This window comes from Rhipicephalus sanguineus, chromosome 4, assembly GCF_013339695.2.
Source record: "Rhipicephalus sanguineus isolate Rsan-2018 chromosome 4, BIME_Rsan_1.4, whole genome shotgun sequence".
Classification (NCBI taxonomy): Eukaryota; Metazoa; Arthropoda; class Arachnida; order Ixodida; family Ixodidae; genus Rhipicephalus; species Rhipicephalus sanguineus.
Window position 1 is genome coordinate 158,628,931 of NC_051179.1, and position 20,587 is coordinate 158,649,517.

At 48.1% G+C, this 20,587-nt stretch overlaps 1 protein-coding gene, 4 non-coding genes and 1 pseudogene across 5 annotated transcripts; 2 read left to right on the top strand and 4 right to left on the bottom strand.

The window, feature by feature from the left end:
- Window positions 1-323: 323 nt before the first annotated feature.
- Window positions 324-394, top strand: Trnag-gcc (transfer RNA glycine (anticodon GCC)). The gene has a single exon. It is a non-coding gene; the product is annotated as a tRNA-Gly (tRNA).
- A 1,148-nt stretch (window positions 395-1,542) lies between these two features.
- Window positions 1,543-1,706, top strand: LOC119392037 (U1 spliceosomal RNA). Its single transcript, XR_005183634.1, has one exon. It is a non-coding gene; the product is annotated as a U1 spliceosomal RNA (small nuclear RNA).
- Window positions 1,707-12,076: 10,370 nt separating this feature from the next.
- LOC119392041 (U1 spliceosomal RNA) lies at window positions 12,077-12,218 on the bottom strand (annotated as a pseudogene).
- A 3,845-nt stretch (window positions 12,219-16,063) lies between these two features.
- LOC119391790 (uncharacterized) lies at window positions 16,064-17,401 on the bottom strand. Its single transcript, XM_037659440.1, has 2 exons — window positions 17,119-17,401; window positions 16,064-16,746 (listed from the first exon to the last, which is right to left on the bottom strand). The coding sequence occupies exons 1-2, from the start codon at window positions 17,399-17,401 to the stop codon at window positions 16,064-16,066; spliced, it is 966 nt and encodes a 321-aa protein (XP_037515368.1).
- A 2,233-nt stretch (window positions 17,402-19,634) lies between these two features.
- On the bottom strand, window positions 19,635-19,798 carry LOC119392038 (U1 spliceosomal RNA). The gene has a single exon (XR_005183635.1). It is a non-coding gene; the product is annotated as a U1 spliceosomal RNA (small nuclear RNA).
- A 447-nt stretch (window positions 19,799-20,245) lies between these two features.
- Window positions 20,246-20,316, bottom strand: Trnag-gcc (transfer RNA glycine (anticodon GCC)). Its single transcript has one exon. It is a non-coding gene; the product is annotated as a tRNA-Gly (tRNA).
- Between the last annotated feature and the right edge of the window lie 271 nt (window positions 20,317-20,587).

Sequence of the window (20,587 nt, forward strand, 5' to 3'; positions counted from 1 at the left end):
TGTGAAGTTATTTCATCATGTCAAACAAACTCGCCCAAGCTTCCGTGCTCCTATGCTTTACATAAGATGCCGCTGTTACGCCAGCAATACAAGAAACTCCGAGTAGCAAAAAAAATAGGCTGACGATGATGTAGTACTGTAGTATGTCTATAGTGTAAGTCTGCCCACCTTTCAGCAGTTCATGGTGCCGGTGCACAACGGTGAAGAGGTATGTGCGGTTCGCAACCACACGCCTGCGGCCTGTCCTTCAGCGTTTCGTGCATACGGGACGGCTATGCATGTGGCGTCGGTGGTTCAGTGCAATAAAGACAAAAAGAAAAAAAGCGTCGGTGGTTCAATGGTAGAATACTCGCCTGCCACGCGGGTGGCCCGGGTTCGATTCCCGGCCTACGCAGTTTCTTTTTAGTTTTTCGTTTCTAGGTTTGTTTTGCTTGCCAAGGTGATGCTTTCATGGCTTTTTTTAGGGGCGAAGCTCCTTAAGGCGGCACCCGTTCGTCCCTCGTCGTGCTCGTAGTAGTGAGTAACAAGTCTTACCCTTTGACCTCCAAGGTGGTGCCGGTGGGAGATTTCTCCTGTGCGTTGTTGAACAATAAAAAATTCGCAGCGTGCGCGTTAACTAAAAGCCGAATTCTTCTGTCTCTGTAGAAGTGTAAGTGTTAGCTAAAAGCCGACTTCTTCTGTCTCTCATTCCCATTAGCAGCCATTGTTTACCTCCAAGGTAGTGCCTGGTGAGATTTCTCCTGTGCGTGATTAAACAATAAAAATTTTGTTCAAACGCCGTTGATTGATGAAATGAACCAACGAAAGACGCCAGATGTTTTGTAAAAACAAAACGAAAGAACGCCAGATGTTTCTAAAGCAAAACGAAAAAGACGCCAGCTGCTTAACGAAAGACGCAAGGTGTTTTCTAAAGCAATGGTTTTCTAAACAATGAAAATTCACAGCGTACATGTAAAATTAAAGTGAGCTGCAAGTCGTCATAACTCATCGAACCTTTAGTATAAACGCGCCCGATCTCACGTCGGTGATGATGTACTGGGCAGAATTCACGGAAGATTCACGGTTTACCGATGAACCTCCGCAGCTTCGCCCACTCATCATCATTCACTCCGTGGATATGCTGTGATTTTTTTTCTTTATTTGCGAATACAATTGGATCTTTCATTTGCATTCTTTTTCAGGACAGTAAGAAAAACCGTGCGTCCTGTTTATGGTGATTAGAGGTACAGTGTACTAGAATGCATATAGAGGGAAATGACCCCTGCGGTGGCGCCTCTAGCGGCGTACAGAATATTCTCGCTGGTTTTGCGAAAGCTGGCGTGACATTCGCTCAAATTTTGAGCCTTGCTTAACGTCCGTGGCAGCTGAGCGCAATTTAACTTAACAGTTCTGCGTAAATTAGAATACTATAGGTGTACTGCTTGAAATGCTTGATGTATTCAAGTGGGAAACAAAAGTAATTTTCCAACGCCGCCCATACCTCACTTGCGTTTTCTAGGAGGTCGCGAAGGGTGTGGACCAAGGGCGGGACACTTCCTCGGCCTACTTACCTGGTGCCGGGGTTACCGTGATCAGCGAGGCGGTGCCCCCAGGGAGAGGCGCGGGCATTGCACTGCGCTCGTGCTGACCCCTGCCACTACCCCAAACTGGGGCAGATGGGGCATGCAATTTTTGGTAGTGGGGGACTGCGTTCGCGCTATTCCCCTATACTATTTAAATCGAAAGAAAGATATGAGTAATATTTAGAGGATCTGCGAGACGTACCCCCGTATTCACAAACGCTCCTCGACTTGACCCTTCACTCGAAACGCTCCTTGAGGGCCGTTTTCCGATTCACAAATCGCCCTTCACTCGAAACGCACCTCGACTTGAGGAAATCTCGAGTGTTTCTCTTGAGATTGTCAAGGTAGCGCGGGAGCTACCTTGAATCGTTCCTTGAGTGAAGTTGCGGCGTCAGCGCGTGGCCTCCGACATAGCGGGCCGCGCGCTCGTCATTTCGGAGGCCACGGTCAGCGTGGCATCCATGCGGTGCGTCGCTCACTTGTTCTGCATTTCCCGATGGATCAAGCTGCCGCCCTGCCGCTGCCTTTTTGCTTTCGACAGTGAAGGTGCGCATTTACTATGGCGCTGTCTTCGAGTGGTTCGGCAACGGCTCAGGTATACTGTGGCTGCTGTGGCTCCGAGAGAGGCGGGCATGATGTCAAGAGGACCGCGCTCTTGTGCCGTGATGTGTTGCATTCCGTGCATGAGCCAGTGGATTACCTGCTTTCGGATAGTCATCGTGCGAGTGTTCCAAGTCTTATACTATGGTCGCCAGTGCTTTCATGTGTATTTCGTAGAAGACCTTACGCCGCATCAGTTCAAGCCCGGTGCGAAAGACTGTGCGATAGCGAAAGGAAAGTGAAAGAGCGAACTTTTCTCCAATAATGGGTGAATTATTCATGCTAGCTTCATGGGTGCGTACCTGACTATTCATGCGCCGGCATTCACCGCACACCTGAGCGGCTTTCGCTCATGTAAATCTTCACTACCCTAACCGAAACACGAAGAAGCATACCTCTGCAAGGAGATCTTCTGTATCAACGTGAAGGTGCGTTCTTCTATTTTGTTTTTCACATTTTACCTGTGTTTGATCAGATCCATATTTGGGATGGTTTATGGAAAACAAAAGAGAATGTAATGGGGTACAACGAGAGTGCAGTTAGTAGTATTGAAAGTTATAACTACGTAATTCGTAGCTTCGTTATACAGTATTTATGTTGCCCACAATATCTGTGGACGTCCAAGCCTAGCTATATGAAATTAACCAGGTGGTGGTGCAGTATGAAACCCGCATGTATGCAAAAATGCGTGAAACGTATCAAAACACAAAAGATACAGCAGAGAAATGAATGAATGTTTTATTTTCAAGCTGAATAACACTGCTTCTAATTAAGCAATGACGGCAAATTTTCAGAAAACAATAGCACACGCAGTGTAATTGTAGACGTTTGAGCCATTATATAATGAAGCTAATGGGCGTTGGATAGCCATACGTCTGTTAAGATGCACAAGTGCCTGGCCCAAACATGTATCAAAATAGTGAAAGCTCATTAAGTCAACAAAAGACATGCCTGTCCTTCAAGGCGAGAAGTACTGAAGAATGTGTGTAGAACGAGAAGTAAAGAAAAATGCAGCTTTGATGTACCACTATGTTCATTATTTATAACCCCTTTCTTTTGTGCAGGAACCTGGCTGCTGAGACTAGAAGATACACCAACACTCTTTACAAATGTGCAGTATTTGCAGCGTTTGCATGACTGTATACAAAGGAAGAAAAGCTGCAGTTAATAGCTGCACTGCATGGATTAGTCACACTAGTGTGGCTACCACCTGTATCTTCTTTATGATGTCCTACAAGCTCGAATTTCATGACAGTATGTAGGCTGCATATGCTTTATTGACGGACACCTTGCAGCTTTACACACTTGTATTTTGTCACCTACGTTATTCATCATCAAGCACATATAATAAAAATTCATTTACCCTTTGCAATTGATTTAGAGTTATCCCTGTGCTTTCGTGTTCGGACAAGATCGCAAAAACCTCATCTGCTCTGATTATATAGAAAAAGCAGTTCTACAACAATCAAACACGTTCTATAGAATGCAGCACTGTTCCTCTTCCATGGAAGGGAGGTGGCGCGGTTCCAACATGTAGGCAAGCTGATTTTGCTTGATAGCGTATATTTACAAATATTTACAGGGTTCTTGTGACCAGAAGTAGCTGCGATGACTGCAAGGCCCTTGAGAATCTTTCACCATTTCGGTGCTGTCGTCTTCGTTGAATCAGTACAGTCGTTTACTCTGCTTCTTTGCAACACATCCGCCCAGGTTGAGTGCGTGCACACGGTCGTCGTTAAGGCAGAACAGCAGTAAAAGGCAGAAACGGCTTCATTCCCTATACAGCACAGACGCCGATGCCCTCCTCAGCAGGTATTCCCAGGGGTCACAAACTGCAAATGAATGCCGAAACATCAGTACACAGGGCAGTCGTGCACTAATTACAGGCTGCCTGCGCTTCCAAAATAAAAAAGACAGGACAAACATTTTAAAATATGGCCGTTGCGTCCATTAGAATTAGTCACGTTAGGTACATCGACAAATGCACGGCGAATAGAAAAGCGTTGATGGAAGTAATGAACTGCTAACTTATGCATCATCCGAATATTAAAACTTTGCATAAAGTATACCTGATGTTAAGAAACGCTGTTAAGAAGAAACCAAACACACATCAGTCCAAGTTAACCGACAACATACGCTGCCAATTAAAAGAAAAACGACTTTAAAACACTGCTTCCGTCGATAGTGGAGAAAACACAAGCGAATGCTTTCCTCAACCTGCGTTACAGTCTAATTTGAACGCTCTACCACATGCATAGCATACGTACTCCTTAACGCGACACTGGGATAACTATGAGTAGCAGCAGCGAGCAGTCTCTACCGCATTTGTAAAATAAACGAAGCGGAACCACTACCAGTGTCGCGTTAAATGTCTCAGGAAATGAAATGAGAAAATAACAATTGCACAGGCTCCTGTAATTATGAACTATGCTAGCACTCCACATCGAGAGCAAATTTACCTACGATAAGTAATTCTTGCACACAGTGCGGTGGCGAATTCACCAAGCACATCAGTATAATGTGATCGTATGTAAAAATTTGGCCGCGTATCTGCGTGCTTCGCTGCAAATGTCGTCTAAAGACGATAGAAGAGGCGCTGCGTGAGATATGGGCCATCTGGCAATACGTCGGGAAACATGAGTGCTGTGTTGCGGGCTGGTAGTCCCGGCGCAGCGGCAGGCGAAGACCGGCGGTGACCAACGCGACCGGTGGGGACGCCGGCCAGCCCGAACACGCTGTTTGGCGCGATGCGCCGAAGGAGAAGAAACGTCCGCACTCAACGAGTACTCTCCACAAACTTTACACGTCGCCTGGGTAAAACAGGAATGCCAGAGCGGCGCCTCCTGTCATTCGTACAATGCAATACTGAACCGAAACCGAAACACAACATGAGCTTGTGCAGAGGGCACGGAGGAAGACAAGTTTCAGCGCAGTCGCATTTTCAGCTCACCTTAAGAAACTAGGGTTGTAACATTGTAGGGCGAGTAGGGCCAGGAGGACCGTCACGACGAAAACCTGCCTCCTCAGTCGTATTCGCCTGACACGTTGGTGTGGCTTCGCGTTTCCTCCTCCGCTCTTGGCCTTTCCACAAAGCTACTGCCTAAGTACGAAGGCCCCTACCGTGTCCTACGTCAAGCATCCCCAGTTAACTATATGATTGAGCCTGTTCAATCATCTACGAACCGCCGTCGTCGCGGCCGCGAGACTGTTCACGTCGATCGACTGAAGCCGCATTATGACCCACCAGTTGTACCTGTTCCTTAGGTCGCCAGGATGGCTCCTTTTCCGCGGGGGAGTGATTTGTAACATGGTAGGGCGCAGACAAGAACGCCTGCGAAAGAAGAAGACGAAGATGGTTGTTGTTGGCGCTCGCGCTTGCTCGGCTTGGACCGCTGATCGCTTCAGCTGTGGCAATCTTTTAAGTCTCAACGTTAAACGCATACCATCAAGGTCTTTAAAATTGCGTATCTATGTATTTTCTGTTAAAGGAACACACCGTTTAATACTTACCTAGTGATGTTGCGCCTCAGATATGCGTAATGTTTGCTTTTTGATCAACAATGTACACAAGTATGAACCTAGTCAGCCGTTCACGATGGCTGGCCCTTGGGCAAGTGGTTCAACTTTGGCCGAGTGAATGAATCGAGGGACGTGCCGACAAACAGAAAGACAGACAGAAGGACAGACAGAAGGACAGACAGAAAGACAGACCAAAATTTCGGCGTTTAAGTTCCCCAAGAAAGACTATCGTCTTTAAAATGACTCACCCGCATTATCTGTTCTGCAGCTGCATCAATTAACAGAAGGCTCTCAGCAGCAGGAAGCTAAACAAAACGACAAATCGTCCGTGCGATGGGCCCTGCTTTTCGCTATCACTCAAGTAGTTCGTCAGTCACCATGGCGAAAGCTGGGTCACGAACAATACACAAGTAGACACTGCCGTAATCATATACAGCGATTAACAGACGCATGCGGCATAAAAGAAGTTAAGCGCGTCGAAACGATCAGCACCAGACACATCGGAATCAGCTGTTCTTTCAGCAGCCGGGATGCGACTGTTGCCAGATTTCAAGCGGGGGTTTCGCTTACTCTATCGGCTTAAGGCTTACGGAAGCTACACTACAGATTTAAAGGCGTGTATTTTGCCGTAACGTCGACTGATAAGGAAGATTAACTAAGAAAAGCACATAAATATTGAGCAGAAACAGCTATTTCCTAACCACATTAGGAATATTCTCGTTATCAGACGCCACTCGAGTCAAGGGAGCGTTAGCAAGGTGTCCCTTGGCGAAGGAAAGGCCGAGGAGCGTTCTTGAAACCCAGCGGCTCCTTGAGTGGAGGAGGGCGCTTCGCCTTGACTTGGTCAAGTCGAGGTGAAGGCTCGAGTGAAGGTGCGTTTAAGAATACGGGGAGTAAAGTTCTTGCGTAGGGCTTGGTGTACATCTAAATTAAAAATGCTGCGCTGATATCAATCTTGGGTAAGATGTGGTATGGCTTGAAGTGCTACGCTTTTTCAATTCTTGTAAGCGTTTAGGCTAGCATCATGACACCATTCACACCAAAAATTAAGCGATGCACCGTGTTGTTACTACGCAGCTACGGGGAATTATAGTTATACCCTCCTTCTACCACTGCTTCGCCTCGTGAACTCACGAAACAGCAGCCAGGCTACGCGGGCGAGCGCAGCGCGTCCCGTCGGGCAGCAGACACGATGCGCGCGGAGTGGTTGAGATATGCTCCGCCAGGTGCCGCCGCACTACCGGCCGTTGTGACAAACAAATAACAAATATAGCCGCAAGAGTCGAGGAAAAAGTAGACGAACTACCAGGCAAAGACCGCTGCATGTAATCACGAAAGAAATGGAAATAGAGAAGAAAACTATGTGTTGGAAAGGAAAGAAAAAGGCAAAAATGTTGGTGGAACAAAGAAATCCGGGAAGCGATCGAGATGCGACGTCAGGCATCACGGGAGCACAGACAGGCAAAAAAGGAGAAGCGGCCACAGGACGAAGTCAACCAAATATGGGAAATATATTTAGAGCAAAAATCCATTGTGCAGAAATTAGTCGAGGCAAAAATTAAAGGTGAAAGTGAACGCTGGATGACAGAGATTGAAAAGAAGAAGGCCGCGCCTAGGATATTTTGGAGCCACCTAAAAGCGCTGGGTAGGAAGTCTGTCACAATGCAACAACATATGGTAGATGAACGAGGAAATAAATTGGAAGGATATGAAGCGCTAGGTTACATCCGAAAGATAACAGCCGATTCGTTTAAAAAGGTCCCCCAGGGGATTCCCCCGGTGAGTAAAAGTACGCAAAGGAGAGCAACCGACGAAGATGTAGTACTAGAGAATTTCAATTGGAAGAAGGCCGAAGGAAAAATTCCTAAGCGCACTACTCCGGGCTTAGATGGGGTTCCCGTCAGCCTCATTAACGAACTCGGACATAACACTAAAGAAACACTGCTGAAAGCCGTAGAAAAGTGCTTACAGGAGAGGGAAATACCAGACAGTTGGCGAAAAAGTAGAATGAACTTAATCTATAAAGGGAGAAAAGGATAACATTCGCTCGTATAGACCGCTAACAATTACATCGGTGCTATAAAGGTTGGCGATGCAGGCAGTAAAATTAAAAATAGAAGCGTGGGTAGAACAAAATGATATTTTGGGAGAACTTCAGAATGGATTTCGAATCGACAGGCGGTTAGACGATAATCTGCTTGTTCTTACCCAGTGTATAGAAATATCTAAAATAGAAAACAGGCCCTTATACGTAGCTTATCTAGATATCACCGGGGCGTATGACAACGTTAATCAGGAAATTTTGTGGGATATATTGAAGGAAGTGGGCATAGGTGACGACTGTGTACAGCTTTGAGGGAAATATACCGAGAAAATACAGTTTGTATAGAATGGGAAGGAATAAGTAAGGACAGCGTTGAAATTAGCAAGGGGCTGAGACAGGGATGCCCTGTCCCCGCTGTTATTCATGCTGTACATGGCGAGGATGGAAAAAGCGCTAGAAGGTAGCAACATTGGATTTAATTTGTCACACAAACAGGTCGGAGCGATGGTTGAGCAGAAGCTTCCAGGTCTATTTTATGCTGATGATATTGTCTTATTTGCGGACAGTCAAGATGATATCCCTTCAGGATAAATATAGGGATTACGCCGAATAATACACAGATGGCTCGAAAACAAAAAACCATGTGGGTATTGGGATCGTGACTGGGGAAAGTGCCCTAAGTGTGAGAGTACCTCAGTGTATTTCCATTTTCACTGCTGAAGTTTACGGCTTATATGAAGCAGTCCGGAAAATCATCGCTGGTAAATACAAGAAAGCAATCATATACACCGATTCGTTAAGTGCACTGAAAGCCCTGCATGTTAAGTCCGAGTGTGAGCCATTACTTGGCGACATTTTAAACATGGTGTTTTTAAATAGCGAAGAAGTTTCTATCCGTTTCTGCTGGGTGCCAAGCCATGTTGGTATACCGGGCAACGAAAAAAGCAGATGAATACGCCTCTCTCGCAGTACACAAAGCACTTACAAAAATAAAAATCCCGCTGCAAGACAGCCAAACAACAATTCGTCGAGCACTGTTAGGAAAATGGTAGCAACAGTGGGACTCATGCACAAATAACAAGCTCCATCTAATAAAGCCTCTACTTGGAGAATGGAAGACCTGTCGCCACCAAGAACGCTTTGTTGAGGTCATTTGTGCAGACTCCGAATTGGGCACACACACCTGACACACAACTTTCTGCTCACAAAAGAAGAACAACCAACATGTGAAAAATGCCAACAACCGTTAACACTCACACACATCCTAATCGCATGCCCCGACGTTGAAACGCAGAGACAAAAATACTTCAGCAAATTATACAAACAACACATACCTCTACATCCAACTCTGCTTCTAGGAGATCATCCTCTAGTACCGTTGTCAGACGTGCTAAACTTTCTTAAAGAAGGTGACTTTTTAAGTAAGCTATAAAACTGCATAATATCACTGCCCATTAATAAATACCTCGAGACTGGCGCAACATAGCCTTAGCTGCTTTTGCGCCATAAAAACCGAACTAACTAACTAACTAACTAACTAACTAACTCAAGATGATATACAGCGACTGGCAGATATATGCGGAAGGGAGTGTGAGGCTCTAGGACTAGGATTTAGTGCAACAAAATGTGGATTGATGGTATTCAATGATCACGGAGACCATACGGTCTTAATACAGGGCCAAAAAATACCGAGGGTAAGCGAGTACAAGTACCTCGGAGTATGGGTAAATGAGGGGGATAGATATATGGAGGTACAAGAGAAAGCATCGGTAGCAAAGGGAAAGAGGAATGCTGCAATTATGAAGCACAGAGCTTTATGGGGATACAATAGGTACGAGGTGCTTCGAGGGCTGTGGAAGGATGTGATGGTTCCGGGGCTTACATTTGGGAACTCAGTGGTGTGCATGAAGTCAGAGGTGCAATCAGGAATGGATGTAAATCAAAGGACGGTGGGCCGCCTCGCGTTGGGCGCTCACGGGAAGACGACAAATGAGGCGGTAAAGGGTGATATGGGTGGACAGGCTTTGAAGTGAGGGAAGCGCAGAGCAAAATGAGATTCGAAGAGAGGCTGAGGAAAATGAAGAAGAGTAGATGGGCAGAGAAGGTTTTCAGGTATTTGTATAGAAAAAGCGTTGACACGCAGTGGAGAAAGAGAACTAGGAGGCTCACCAGTAAATATACGGCTAGCAGTGTGGGCGATATGGCAACAGGGAGCATTAAGCGGAAGGTCAGGGAGGCGGAGAGGACTTATTGGATGACAGCGATGGAAAAGAAGCAGGCTCTGAGTAACTACCGAAAGGGAAAAAACGAAATAAGGAGGGAAAGGTTTATGATAATTCAAGGGGAAGCGCTTTACTGTTTGAAGCAAGGTCGGGCTGCCTTAGAACGCGTAGTTATAAAGCGAGATTCAGTAACGAAGAAGAACAATGTACATGCTGCGGGGGAACTAAGGAAACGATGGAACATGTACTGATTGAATGTGGCCATATTCACCCAGGTATACGCGTGGGCACGAGTCTACATGAAGCCTTGGGTTTTAGGGACAACAATGGAAAGTTCAACACGCCCGCGATAGAAATAAGTAAGAGACGGTTAGAGTATTGGTGGCAGAAAAGTAGAGATAAAGTACAAAAATAAATAATTGGGGAAAAAAAAGGTCATTCTGCCTTAAGAGGCAGAGAGATGGACCGTGAATTTATATTTTTTGGTATAATAACATAGATTTAATCAATGTAGATAAGGCATTGAGACAACATGAAAAAAGGAAGTTTTTTTTCTTTCTTCTTTTTTCGCCTTCGAGCCTGGTGGCAGACATGTCACCGCCCCGTTATAAAGGGGACGCTCATAGCATCCATCCATGTAATTTTATTCTGTACGGCGACAATCTGCAAAGGCATACGGACAAACAAAAATTGTCTGGGAACGATCACCGATTAGCGTAAACCACGTGGCGTGAACTCAAACATTGTGATCGTGTCTTCAGTGGTGAAGTTACAGCCGCAGACGCGTGGATCTGAAAAGCGAGCGCCTGCGAAGAGATGAAGCGACTCCGCTCGCCAGATGCCTCACACGCCCTTCCACGTCGCAGCGTTACATGTCACCAATCGCTAGATTTGCGGCACACAACTCAGCAAGGCCATTTCATGGTTCTGGGTAAAGAAACTTCTTTAGATAAACACTGTCGCGCAGCTCACGTCAACAAGGAGCACCGCATTGCAACACAGGCAGATGACGCTGGCTGCCCATAGGAGGTTCAGTGACGTAGCTGGACGTATCCAATCAGATCGGTCGCTGGTGCTACGAAATAAGGAACAGTGCTACGTAGAAAGGGCGCGAGAAGTTGAAAACTCTTTTGGCTGAGCCGCTGCGACCTGTAGCGACTCGGATGTTTTAAGTCATAATAAATTACACAGTTGACGCAGAGAGCTTAAATCGGCCTGAAAACGATTCTGAGGGCGTTTACCGGCTCAATTCGTTTATACAAAATCGTCAAAACCGTTCTAGGGTCCCTTTCGTGCAGCTCCACTGCCGCGAAAACTGAGGAGGTGCGTAGCACGGGCAACCCAGCGATTTCCTTGGCAATCGCACACTTGCCGAGGCGACGTGGCGCCCTCTTGCGCGGCACGGGACTCAGCCTGATATTTCAGAAGCGTTTATCGCGATTTTATGTAAATTACGATGATTAATTCTTGGTTATTTCTGTGGTTTATCGTATCTTATACCTTGTTAGTTTATTTTGCATTGGTTTTGAGCATTGTTAACAATGTTTTAGGCTTGTATTGAGCACTGCGTGACCATTTCGGCATGAGACGGTGGATGAACGACAATCCGGGCCGCTAAAGCGCTCCGCATTTCAAACAGCGCTAAAACGACAAAGCGAAGAGAGGAGTAATTTTAGCGTTGTTTTCCTAGTCGTAATCATGAACCAACCAGCCCAAATGAGTACCCTACAAATTCATCGCTGACGCCGGCACGTGAATGCAATGGGTTTGGTCTGGTAAGTTGCGGGCGCTGGCGCGTCGATTTTCAACCGTATGGGATTTATTCTTTACTTCAATGACCGGCCAACATGGTATGTAAGCAAGCGCCTACATGCACGCATGCATACACAAACACTAACGTACACGAGCTGTAACCTTCCGAAGAACAATTAAAGGGGCCCTACTTCTTCAGCATGGCCAGAAAACGCTGCCGATCGAGGCTCCCGAAAACACGCGAGCCCAACATTATAGCGCAACACGCGGCCTGGGATTCGCGAACTCCGCTAAAAACGCGGCAGTTCGCAATAACTACTGAGCGCGCAAAGCACCTCTACGCATCACTCATGTCTTTCTTTCGATTTAAGTAGGACAGGGGGATAGCGCGAACGCAGTCCCCCACTACCGAAAATTGCATGCCCCATCTGCCCCAGTCTGGGGTAGTGGCAGGGGTCAGCACGAGCGCAGTGCAATGCCCGCGCCTCTCCCTGGGGGCACCGCGTTTAAGAGAATTTTATTTCCGGATCTATCTTACATAACTTATTGTGTACACAGAAATGATATACAATGTTGTTCATGCCTATGTACAATGCAAGCTGTTATGTACAGCGAAAATAACTTATTGGTGTATGCAGTGATGTTCATATGTATGTACAATGCAAAAATTTGTACAAAAAAACGGGACATTCATAATGTTCGAGATGATGAAGCTTATATGTACAGTAAAGGCTATGTGTACAAACAAATGAGTCTTTCATAAAGTAAGGTGATGTTTTTGCATCCACCTATGAGGACATTTTACTCTCGTGCTCAAGAACAATAATTCACAAAAAAGGACATGTTTCTGATAAAAAAAGGAGTATTCACACTGTAGTTTCACAATGGTACAAACTCTAGCCCACCTCCTCAGTAGGGGAGGAAAGGCATGGACACTCTGTTGTTTTTAACAATAATGAATCGCGTAGACCAGCGTCGGAGGAAAGTGTCCTTTCCCAAAATAACTAGTTCTTCATTGAGATGCATAAGCATTACGTTTCTTAACCGATGTAGCAGAGGAAACATGGCTCTCTGAGGGTGTCCCCTCAGATGAGCCAGTCCCCTCCGCTTCCAATAGCTCCAATAGCCCCAATAGCTCCAATAGCCATTAAAAGGTCGACATAAATATCCCTGTGGCGAGACTTCCACTGCATACTTCTTTGGAACATACTGGTAACCATGCGCCAAAAAGTGCGCGCTACAATGCATTCATGAAAGACGTGGTGCAAAGTTTCGACACGGCCGCATTGCGGACATGTGGCGGAGGGCGCCACGCCCCACACAGCAAGGCGGCCGGCCGTCGGTAGAGAATCGCAGACTTCGGCGGGGAGGGACGTGTTTCTAAAAGCCCAACGGTCTTCTCGCGCGGCATTTCCGGCGCTGTTCGTCAGTTAGACTTTTGAATGCTATTTGTTCACTCAAGTCAGTGGGAGACATTTCTATCAGTTCTTGAACTAAAAAATCATTTCGCCATTGTTGCAAAGATTTTATCACATGCGTATAATACGCCGGTGGCCGTTCAGCGGCTGGTCCCGTTTCGTTTGTTAAACCGAAAAACCTTCTAGAGGTGCCTAGCAGATATACTGCGAGTTGCCTGCCTCGATACGATGAGTTTTCTAAAAGTGCCCATGTGTTTTATAGAGCCAACATGCGGCACATTACATCAAGGTTATGAATACTGAGCCCTCCCCATTTCACTGGTAGGCGGACCAAGGCTCTGGCAACAGCTTCAGCGTGGCCATCCCAAAAAAAGGAGCCACACGCAGTGGCCACTCTCACTAAAACCCGACGAGGCGGTCGAGCAATTCTGGCTACATAAAACAGTGGCGCTGTTATGCTTGATTTGATAAGATACGCTCGTTCAGTGAAGGGTAAGTGAAAAGTTCTGGCGATTTCAATGCGTCTGTCTACTTTACGTTGGATCTCTTTCCATGTGGTGCGATCTACTTCCCCAGTCGCACGGAAGGTTACACCTAGGACTTTAACTCCTTGGACAATTTGGACGCCATCGGGAAATTCTTCAATGTGCACTCCAAAGCACAATGCCTTGCTTTTTCCGGGATTAAGACGTGCCCCCGACAGGTAGCTATAGGTGTGAAATATTCGCAAGAAGGCTCTATAACTATCTATGTTACGAATAAACAACGAGATATCATCGGCGTAGGCCGCTACTTTCACTTCGCCCAGGCCTGGGAGAGGAAAACCACGTATCGATGTGCATCTCTGAATTTGTTGCAATAATGGCTCTATACACAGTACAAAGAGTATTGCGGAGAGGGGACAGCCTTGTCGAATACCTCTGCTTACTGCAATAGGTTCAGATGTATAGCCATTGACTACTAAGGACGCTTCTAAATCGGTGTAGAGCAAGCGGAGAACTTCGGTTAAACGTGCTGGGAAGCCATAACACTCCAGCACTTCGAAGAGATAGTTCCATTCGACACGATCAAAGGCTTTTTCCTGGTCTAAGGAAACGAAAATGCCAGATATTTGTGTTCTTGTGGCGTACGTGAATAAATCACGAGTCAACGCAAGCGAAGAATAAATCGTACGGCCTGGAACACAACATGTTTGTATGTCGCTTATTATTTCCGGAAGAACGGTAGTTATGCGGTGTGCAAGGATGGCTGCCAATATCTTATAGTCTGAGTTAAGTAGGGAAATGGGCCTCCACGCCTTTGGATCGGACGGCTCTCCCCCGCTTTTAAACAAGAGTATAACTCGGCTCTCTCGAAACGTGTCCGGTCTGATCCCTTCGGCAAGAAGCCCATTTAGCATTGTCAAAAGATGGACGTGTATTTTGTCAAAGAAGGTTTTGTAGAAGCTTAAAGGTAACCCGTCAGGGCCAGCTGCAGCAGTAGTGCTCATGTGCTGAAGCACGAAGCGCAATTCTTCGAACGTCACTGGACCGCACAGACCATCGCGAAGCTCCTCCGGAATGCGGGAAATTCCCGCGCAAAACTCGTTGACTGTGGTGGTATGGTTCACGTCGCTCGCGTACTCCGCCGTGAAAAGATTTGAAAAATGTGTTTCAAAGACCCTCATTATATCGTCTGCTCGTTTAGACTGTTCACCGTTCGGCAACTCAACAAAAGGAACATGCATTTGTTCACCCAAGGAGCCATTGCGAACGCTTCTAAGAACAGCTGGATCTGAAACCGGTCGTCCATTAATGAAAGACTGCGCAGCCGTGCGCGAGCTAAGACGTAACAAAAGTGCGTACCGCGCCTTTAACTGATCGAGATAGTCATGCATTGCGAACGTCAGCGTCTCGCCTCTACGTACAATACGCGCTTTTCGCAGCGTGTCGTTTATCTCCGTCGTCAGACGCGCTTTCCTTTCGCGCCCTGCTTTGATAAGTTCAGTGCGCCATCTGTTTTTCAATGCATCCCAGTTCCGAGGTTCAGGCGGGCAATCGCACACTTGCTCTAGCGCAATGCGGAGTAATGCTACGCTTTCAGGGTCGTGAATGAGTGTTGTATCCATTTTCCAATGGTTTCTAAAGGTAGTGGATTGCTGAAAGAAAAGCTTCACAGACACTGGAAAGTGGTCTGTGATGCGTGGTACGTCCGGTGGAAAATTTAGGACTTCGCAACTAAGGACATGTGTGGCTAGCGCTTCAGGAAAATAGTAGCGATCTAGCCGGCTCATGTTGGAACCCCGTTGCCAGGTTGCAACAAAATCATTCCCGTGAGTGTCAACCCACGCGTCTCGAAGCTTGAAATTGCGGATTAGTTGTCGCAGTGCGCGAGCTCCGCTATATTGCCTGCTCTGTCTGCGTCCGCGCGCATCTCTGTCGGTATCCTCAACACAGTTAAAGTCACCTACTAAGAAAGTGGGGTAGCTGTCGAACATAAAGCAGTCGAGTGAATAAAAAAAATCGGCAGAGCCTACACGTTGAGCTGGGGCATATACTACGAGCGCCCTTACTCGTCTGCCGTGAAGGTTAAAATCGAGTGCTAACGTGCGACCGTCAAAACCAAAAACACAGTGAGCTCCTTGACGTAACGCTGGCGTCATAATTACAACTCCAACTCCGCACATATTTGAGTCGGTCAAGGAAAAAAAGGCTTCGACTCCAAAGAGTGAATAAAAGTATTGGACATCAAAAGGCGCTCTAAAGTTACATTCTTGCAGCAAAAGGATGTCGACATGACGTGACTTTGCAAGGTGCATAACTTCTCTCTGCTTATCTAGGCGTTTGAAACCTCTGACGTTTAAGGAGAGAAAATGCTCCGTAGCCATTGTTAAAAAGGGAGCATGCGCAGAAAATTCAGGAAAAACCCCTAGATAGGGTGGGGAGAGCGCTCAACGAGCTGACATGACTAAAGAGAGAGATGCTCTGACGTCGTCAGAGCATTAGCGAGTTTTTGGAGCTTACTACTGTCCGTCGAGCCCTCAGAGTCCGTGGTCTGTGGGTGGACACGTTTGGTGGCTTGACGCTCTATTTCCATGACACTGGCACCGTCACTCATACCGGCGGCCGAACCTGTGATCTTGTAAAGTGGGTTGGACAGGTTCAGGCTCAGTTTGCGAGTCTGAGCAGAGTATCTGCTGGCTCGGGTGCTCGTCGCCGTCGGAGGCATAATCACGGTCGTGGTCTTGTCTGGGCCGATGATCGGGGCTTCTGCACGTCCCGTTGGTCGAGTGCCGCGTGCCATCGAAGTTCTCGGCGCCTCGGAGCTGCTGGTAGTACCACCTGTGTCGGAGCTGCAGCTCTCGTGGTCTCTGCTAGGTACGGACACTGGCGCTTCGGCTTTGGACGCACTGTGGTCCTCATAGGCGTCCGGCGAGGAGTCGCTGGTCTCGGCTGGGGCGCAGGGGGTTGATGACACTTTCTCAGACGGAGGAGGCAGGTCTCCTGCGTCTTGTGATTCGGCATGGGATTCAGTATTCGGTGTGTCGGTATCGCTCTCAGTCTCGAGCGCCGAAAATTCTTCTTGCAGTGCGGGCGTTGGGGGCGTGAAGTCGTTGCCCTGTTGTTCGTCGGCTGCCGCTACTGCAGCTGCTGCGAAGGATTTCGGACGAATTCAGTCCGCTGTCGCATGAATGCCAAAGCACTTGCGACACGGTTCTGTCTGTGCATCCCTCCGTAGCATGCCCGAAGACGTTGCATCGTGCACAACGGGGTGTGGAACAATCTTTGGCAATGTGACCAGCATTCTGGCATTTAGAACACACTTTCTGGACTCCTTGGTAGTCGCACATGACGTTGTAGCCTTGGACTGTCAGAAAATTCGGAATTGGTTTTTTCATTTCAACTCGTGCTACACGGACTCCTGTGCCGACCCTGGGGCGGCCTTTGAAGACTGGATCATGGACATGTTGGACGTTACCATAGGCGGAGAGAGCAGTCGCTAGGGCTGCGTCACCTACCCACGTGGTACCCGGAAGACTGTGACATGAACTATTTCAGGACCGACGTTGACGAGTGGAACTGATCCGCCGTTCAAAAGAATGGCGCCCCGGCTGTTCAGCTTGGTGGCTGCAGGGACGTTTTCGGCTGCGGCGCCGAACTTTACGCCTCCCATGTGTTGGAGGGACTTCATACCGGCTGAGCCGGTTACTACTTCAAGGGCGTCGATAACATCGTCGACGGTGCTCCCCTCTGGAGCACTGAAGGTAAAGCAGTGCGCCTTGGGCGGTGGCGCTGCGAAAGCCATCACACTTTCCGAAAACCATCACACTGCCCGACGGTACGCGCTGCGGTCGCCCGCGCAGCCTCGCTAATGTTCTAGTACACTCTAGCCTCGCTGCTGTTTCGTGAATTCACGAGGCGAAGCAGTGGTCAGAAGGAGGGTATAACTATAATTCCCCGTAGCTGCGTAGTAACCACACGGTGCGTCGTTTAATTTTTGGTGTGAATGGTTTCATGATGCTAGTAGCCTAAACGCTTACAAGAATTGAAACACTGTTAAGGGGCCCCTAAGGGCCCCTAAACCACCCAGCGGTCGAAATTTAGCTGAGGTGAGGAAGTTGTGCTCGAGTTTACAACGAACACGTAGCCGTGAGAATTTTTCGAAGCGGTGCCGTAATAGCGGAGTTACACGTGTTTGATGATCGGAACGCGACGATCGCTTCTTTCCCTATCTCCTACGCTACCCTCTTCCAAAACCGCTTTGCCCTCCTCGCTGAGTGAGCTGAGCGCCCCTCCTCATCTCGCGTGGCATACGTCACCGCTGACGCGCTGTTCGAGACAGCGTCTACTTCAAGGAGGTTTAAATAAAACTTAAAAAAAGGAGGTTTAAATAAATTTTATTTTAACCTCCTTGGTCTACTTCCGGTTGCCGCGACTCCGGCTACTTCGACGCTCCAACTCGCCGTCAACTCTGTGTGGTATCTGGGTGCACTGTTCGTTGACTAACCGCTGTTGCTGCCGTGCCGGCCCGTGCCCCTACGAATCGTGCTGGTATGGTCCCTGTGTTGCGCGCACGCCTTCAAAGGACCGCCAACGTTATGGACCCGTACGGAGACACGCCGTGCCAGACCACCTCGGCTCGAGATGAGGAGCCGAGCTCGAGTTCACGGAGCTCATCAAACCGCAAGGCGTGGATGTGTAATTACGCTAGCGACTTGGCGGTAGCGTTAAGGCCCGCTCACGTTAGCGGCACGGCAGCTCGCAGTTTGCCGTTCTCAGGCTGCCGTGCGCAAGCGATTTCGTTCGCGCACGTCAGCCGTTGTTTGCCGTTCGCAGAATAGGTCCGAGACCCATTTTCGTGCCGTTCTTCGTCTGCCGGAGAGCGACGTGGCCAATCAGTGACGGAGGAGCGGTTACCATGACTACGGCGCGCCGCGTCGTCTGCTTTCGGCTCTCCGCGTCGTGTGCGTCTGTCGCGGGACGCTTCGAGCTGCTTGCTTTTTTTTTCCGCGCTTTTCACGCTAAAAGTGCGGATGTCGTCCGTGTCGTTGCCAGGCATGGTTCCAGCAGTCACTAAAGCGTTTTAGTCTGTCCGGCATTAAAGCAAGCGTCGCGTAAAACCAAATAAAATGTCCCCAAGCTGGCGCCAGCTATGGAGGATTAGAAACAACTAACAAACGTGTAATCTATGTCCTACGAGCATTCGGAAGCGCCGATCTCGACTCGATAAGCCCACAGCATCGATTATTTGAGTATGGCGAGCCGAAACGGGGCCGAATCGCTACGAATACTTTGCTGTCGAAGCTTAAGGACATGAATCTAAAGCAAATGGGAACATCAGTTCGGAGCTTACACGCTACAGAGCGCACGGCGGCCACTTGATAGATTCGAGGCGGACGACAACCGCTTTTGGCACTGCGGCCATGTTTTTCGGAGGCTTGCCGGCGTAGCTTGCCGTGCAAGTTGGACTGCTGTCGCGCGTGCGGCGACGGCCGACGTTCTGCGGCACCGCGCCGTTGCGGCAGGCTTGCCGCTAGCGTGAGCGGGAACTTACGGGCCGCAGATGTCGATTCGCAAGCGGCAACACGACCAAGAACAGCAAGATGCGCGCGAACAGCTGTTTGCAGAGTAACCGGAAGTTGTCGGTTGTGGTTCGGCCAGTCGCAAGCATCAAAAGTGATAACGTCATCGAGTTTCACTGGTGATATCACACATGTCAGTGGTGGGAATGGCGGGGACAGGAAAGGAGAAGCTATTGTTTTTTTCGAAATTGTGGCGCGCCCGCGACCTGTAGCGCTGCGGCGTGTGGCATCGTTGATCGCGACGGCATTCTGCACGCGATGCGCTTGTTTACTTGAAATGTTTGGGAAAATGTCGGAGGAGGTTTAGGGGCCCTTTCCTTAAGCGCAGCACTTGAACCCAAGATTAATATCAGCGCAGCATTTGGAATTTAGATGTACACCAAGCTTTACCAAGAAGTTTATTTCTCGCAGGTCCTCTAAAAATCGCTTATGTCTTTCTTTTGATTTAAATAGGATAGGGGGATAGCGCGAACGCAGTCCCCCACTACCAAAAATTGCATGCCCCATCTGCCCCAGTTTGGGGTAGTGGCAGGGGTCAGCACGAGCGCAGTGCAATGCCCGCGCCTCTCCCTGGGGGCACCTCCTAGCTGATCACGGTGACCCCGGCACCAGGTAAGTAGGCCGAGGAAGTGTCCCGCCCATGGTGCACACCCTTCGCGACCTCCTAGAAAACGCAAGTGAGGTGTGGGCGACGTTGGAAAATTACTTCTGTTTCCCACTTGAATACATCAAGCATTTCAAGAAGTACCCCTAGTATAGTAGTTTAGGCAGTACTGTTAAGTTAAATTGCACTCAGCTGCCACGTACGTTAAGCAAGCTTCACAATTTGTGCGAATATCACGCCATCTTTTGCAAAACCAGCGAGAATGTTCTGTTCGCCGCTAGAGGCGCCACCGCAGACGTCATTTCCCTCTAATCACCATAATTACAATTTTTCTGACACCGTCCTGAAAAATGACGCAATAGAATATCCGATTGTAATCGCAAATAAAGGAAAAAATGTCATTACAGCATCACCTTAGCAAGCAAAACAAACCTAGAACCAAAAGATAGTAAAAAAAAAAAGTTGCGTCGGCCGGGAGTCGAACCCGGGCCACCCGCGTGGCAGGCGAGTATTCTACCACTGAACCACCGACGCCATGTGGTCGGTTGCACACGTGGTGACCTATCACGGCGCTTTCTAATTCGCTGAGAGCAATGACATTCGTGACGACATCGCTTCACCACCAAGCCTGGGGCGAGAGAAATTGAGTTAGAGATATTCGGCCTTTGCTTACAAATATCCCCACTAATAATGAAGTCCTCTCGATTGCTGAGATATACTCGATTACATTGTCTGTGACACAGCTCATTCGCTACTCTTTTCTGTTTGTTTCTGCGATAGTTAGCGGGCACATTTTGCGGGCGTC

Coding starts and splice junctions, on each gene's coding strand:
- LOC119391790 (XM_037659440.1), bottom strand. CDS start 17,401: ATGGCTTTCGCAGCGCCACCGCCCAAGGCGCACTGCTTTACCTTCAGT. Junction 16,747..17,118: donor CACAGTCTTCCGGGTACCAC/GTGGGTAGGTGA, acceptor AATCCTTCGCAG/CAGCTGCAGTAGCGGCAGCC.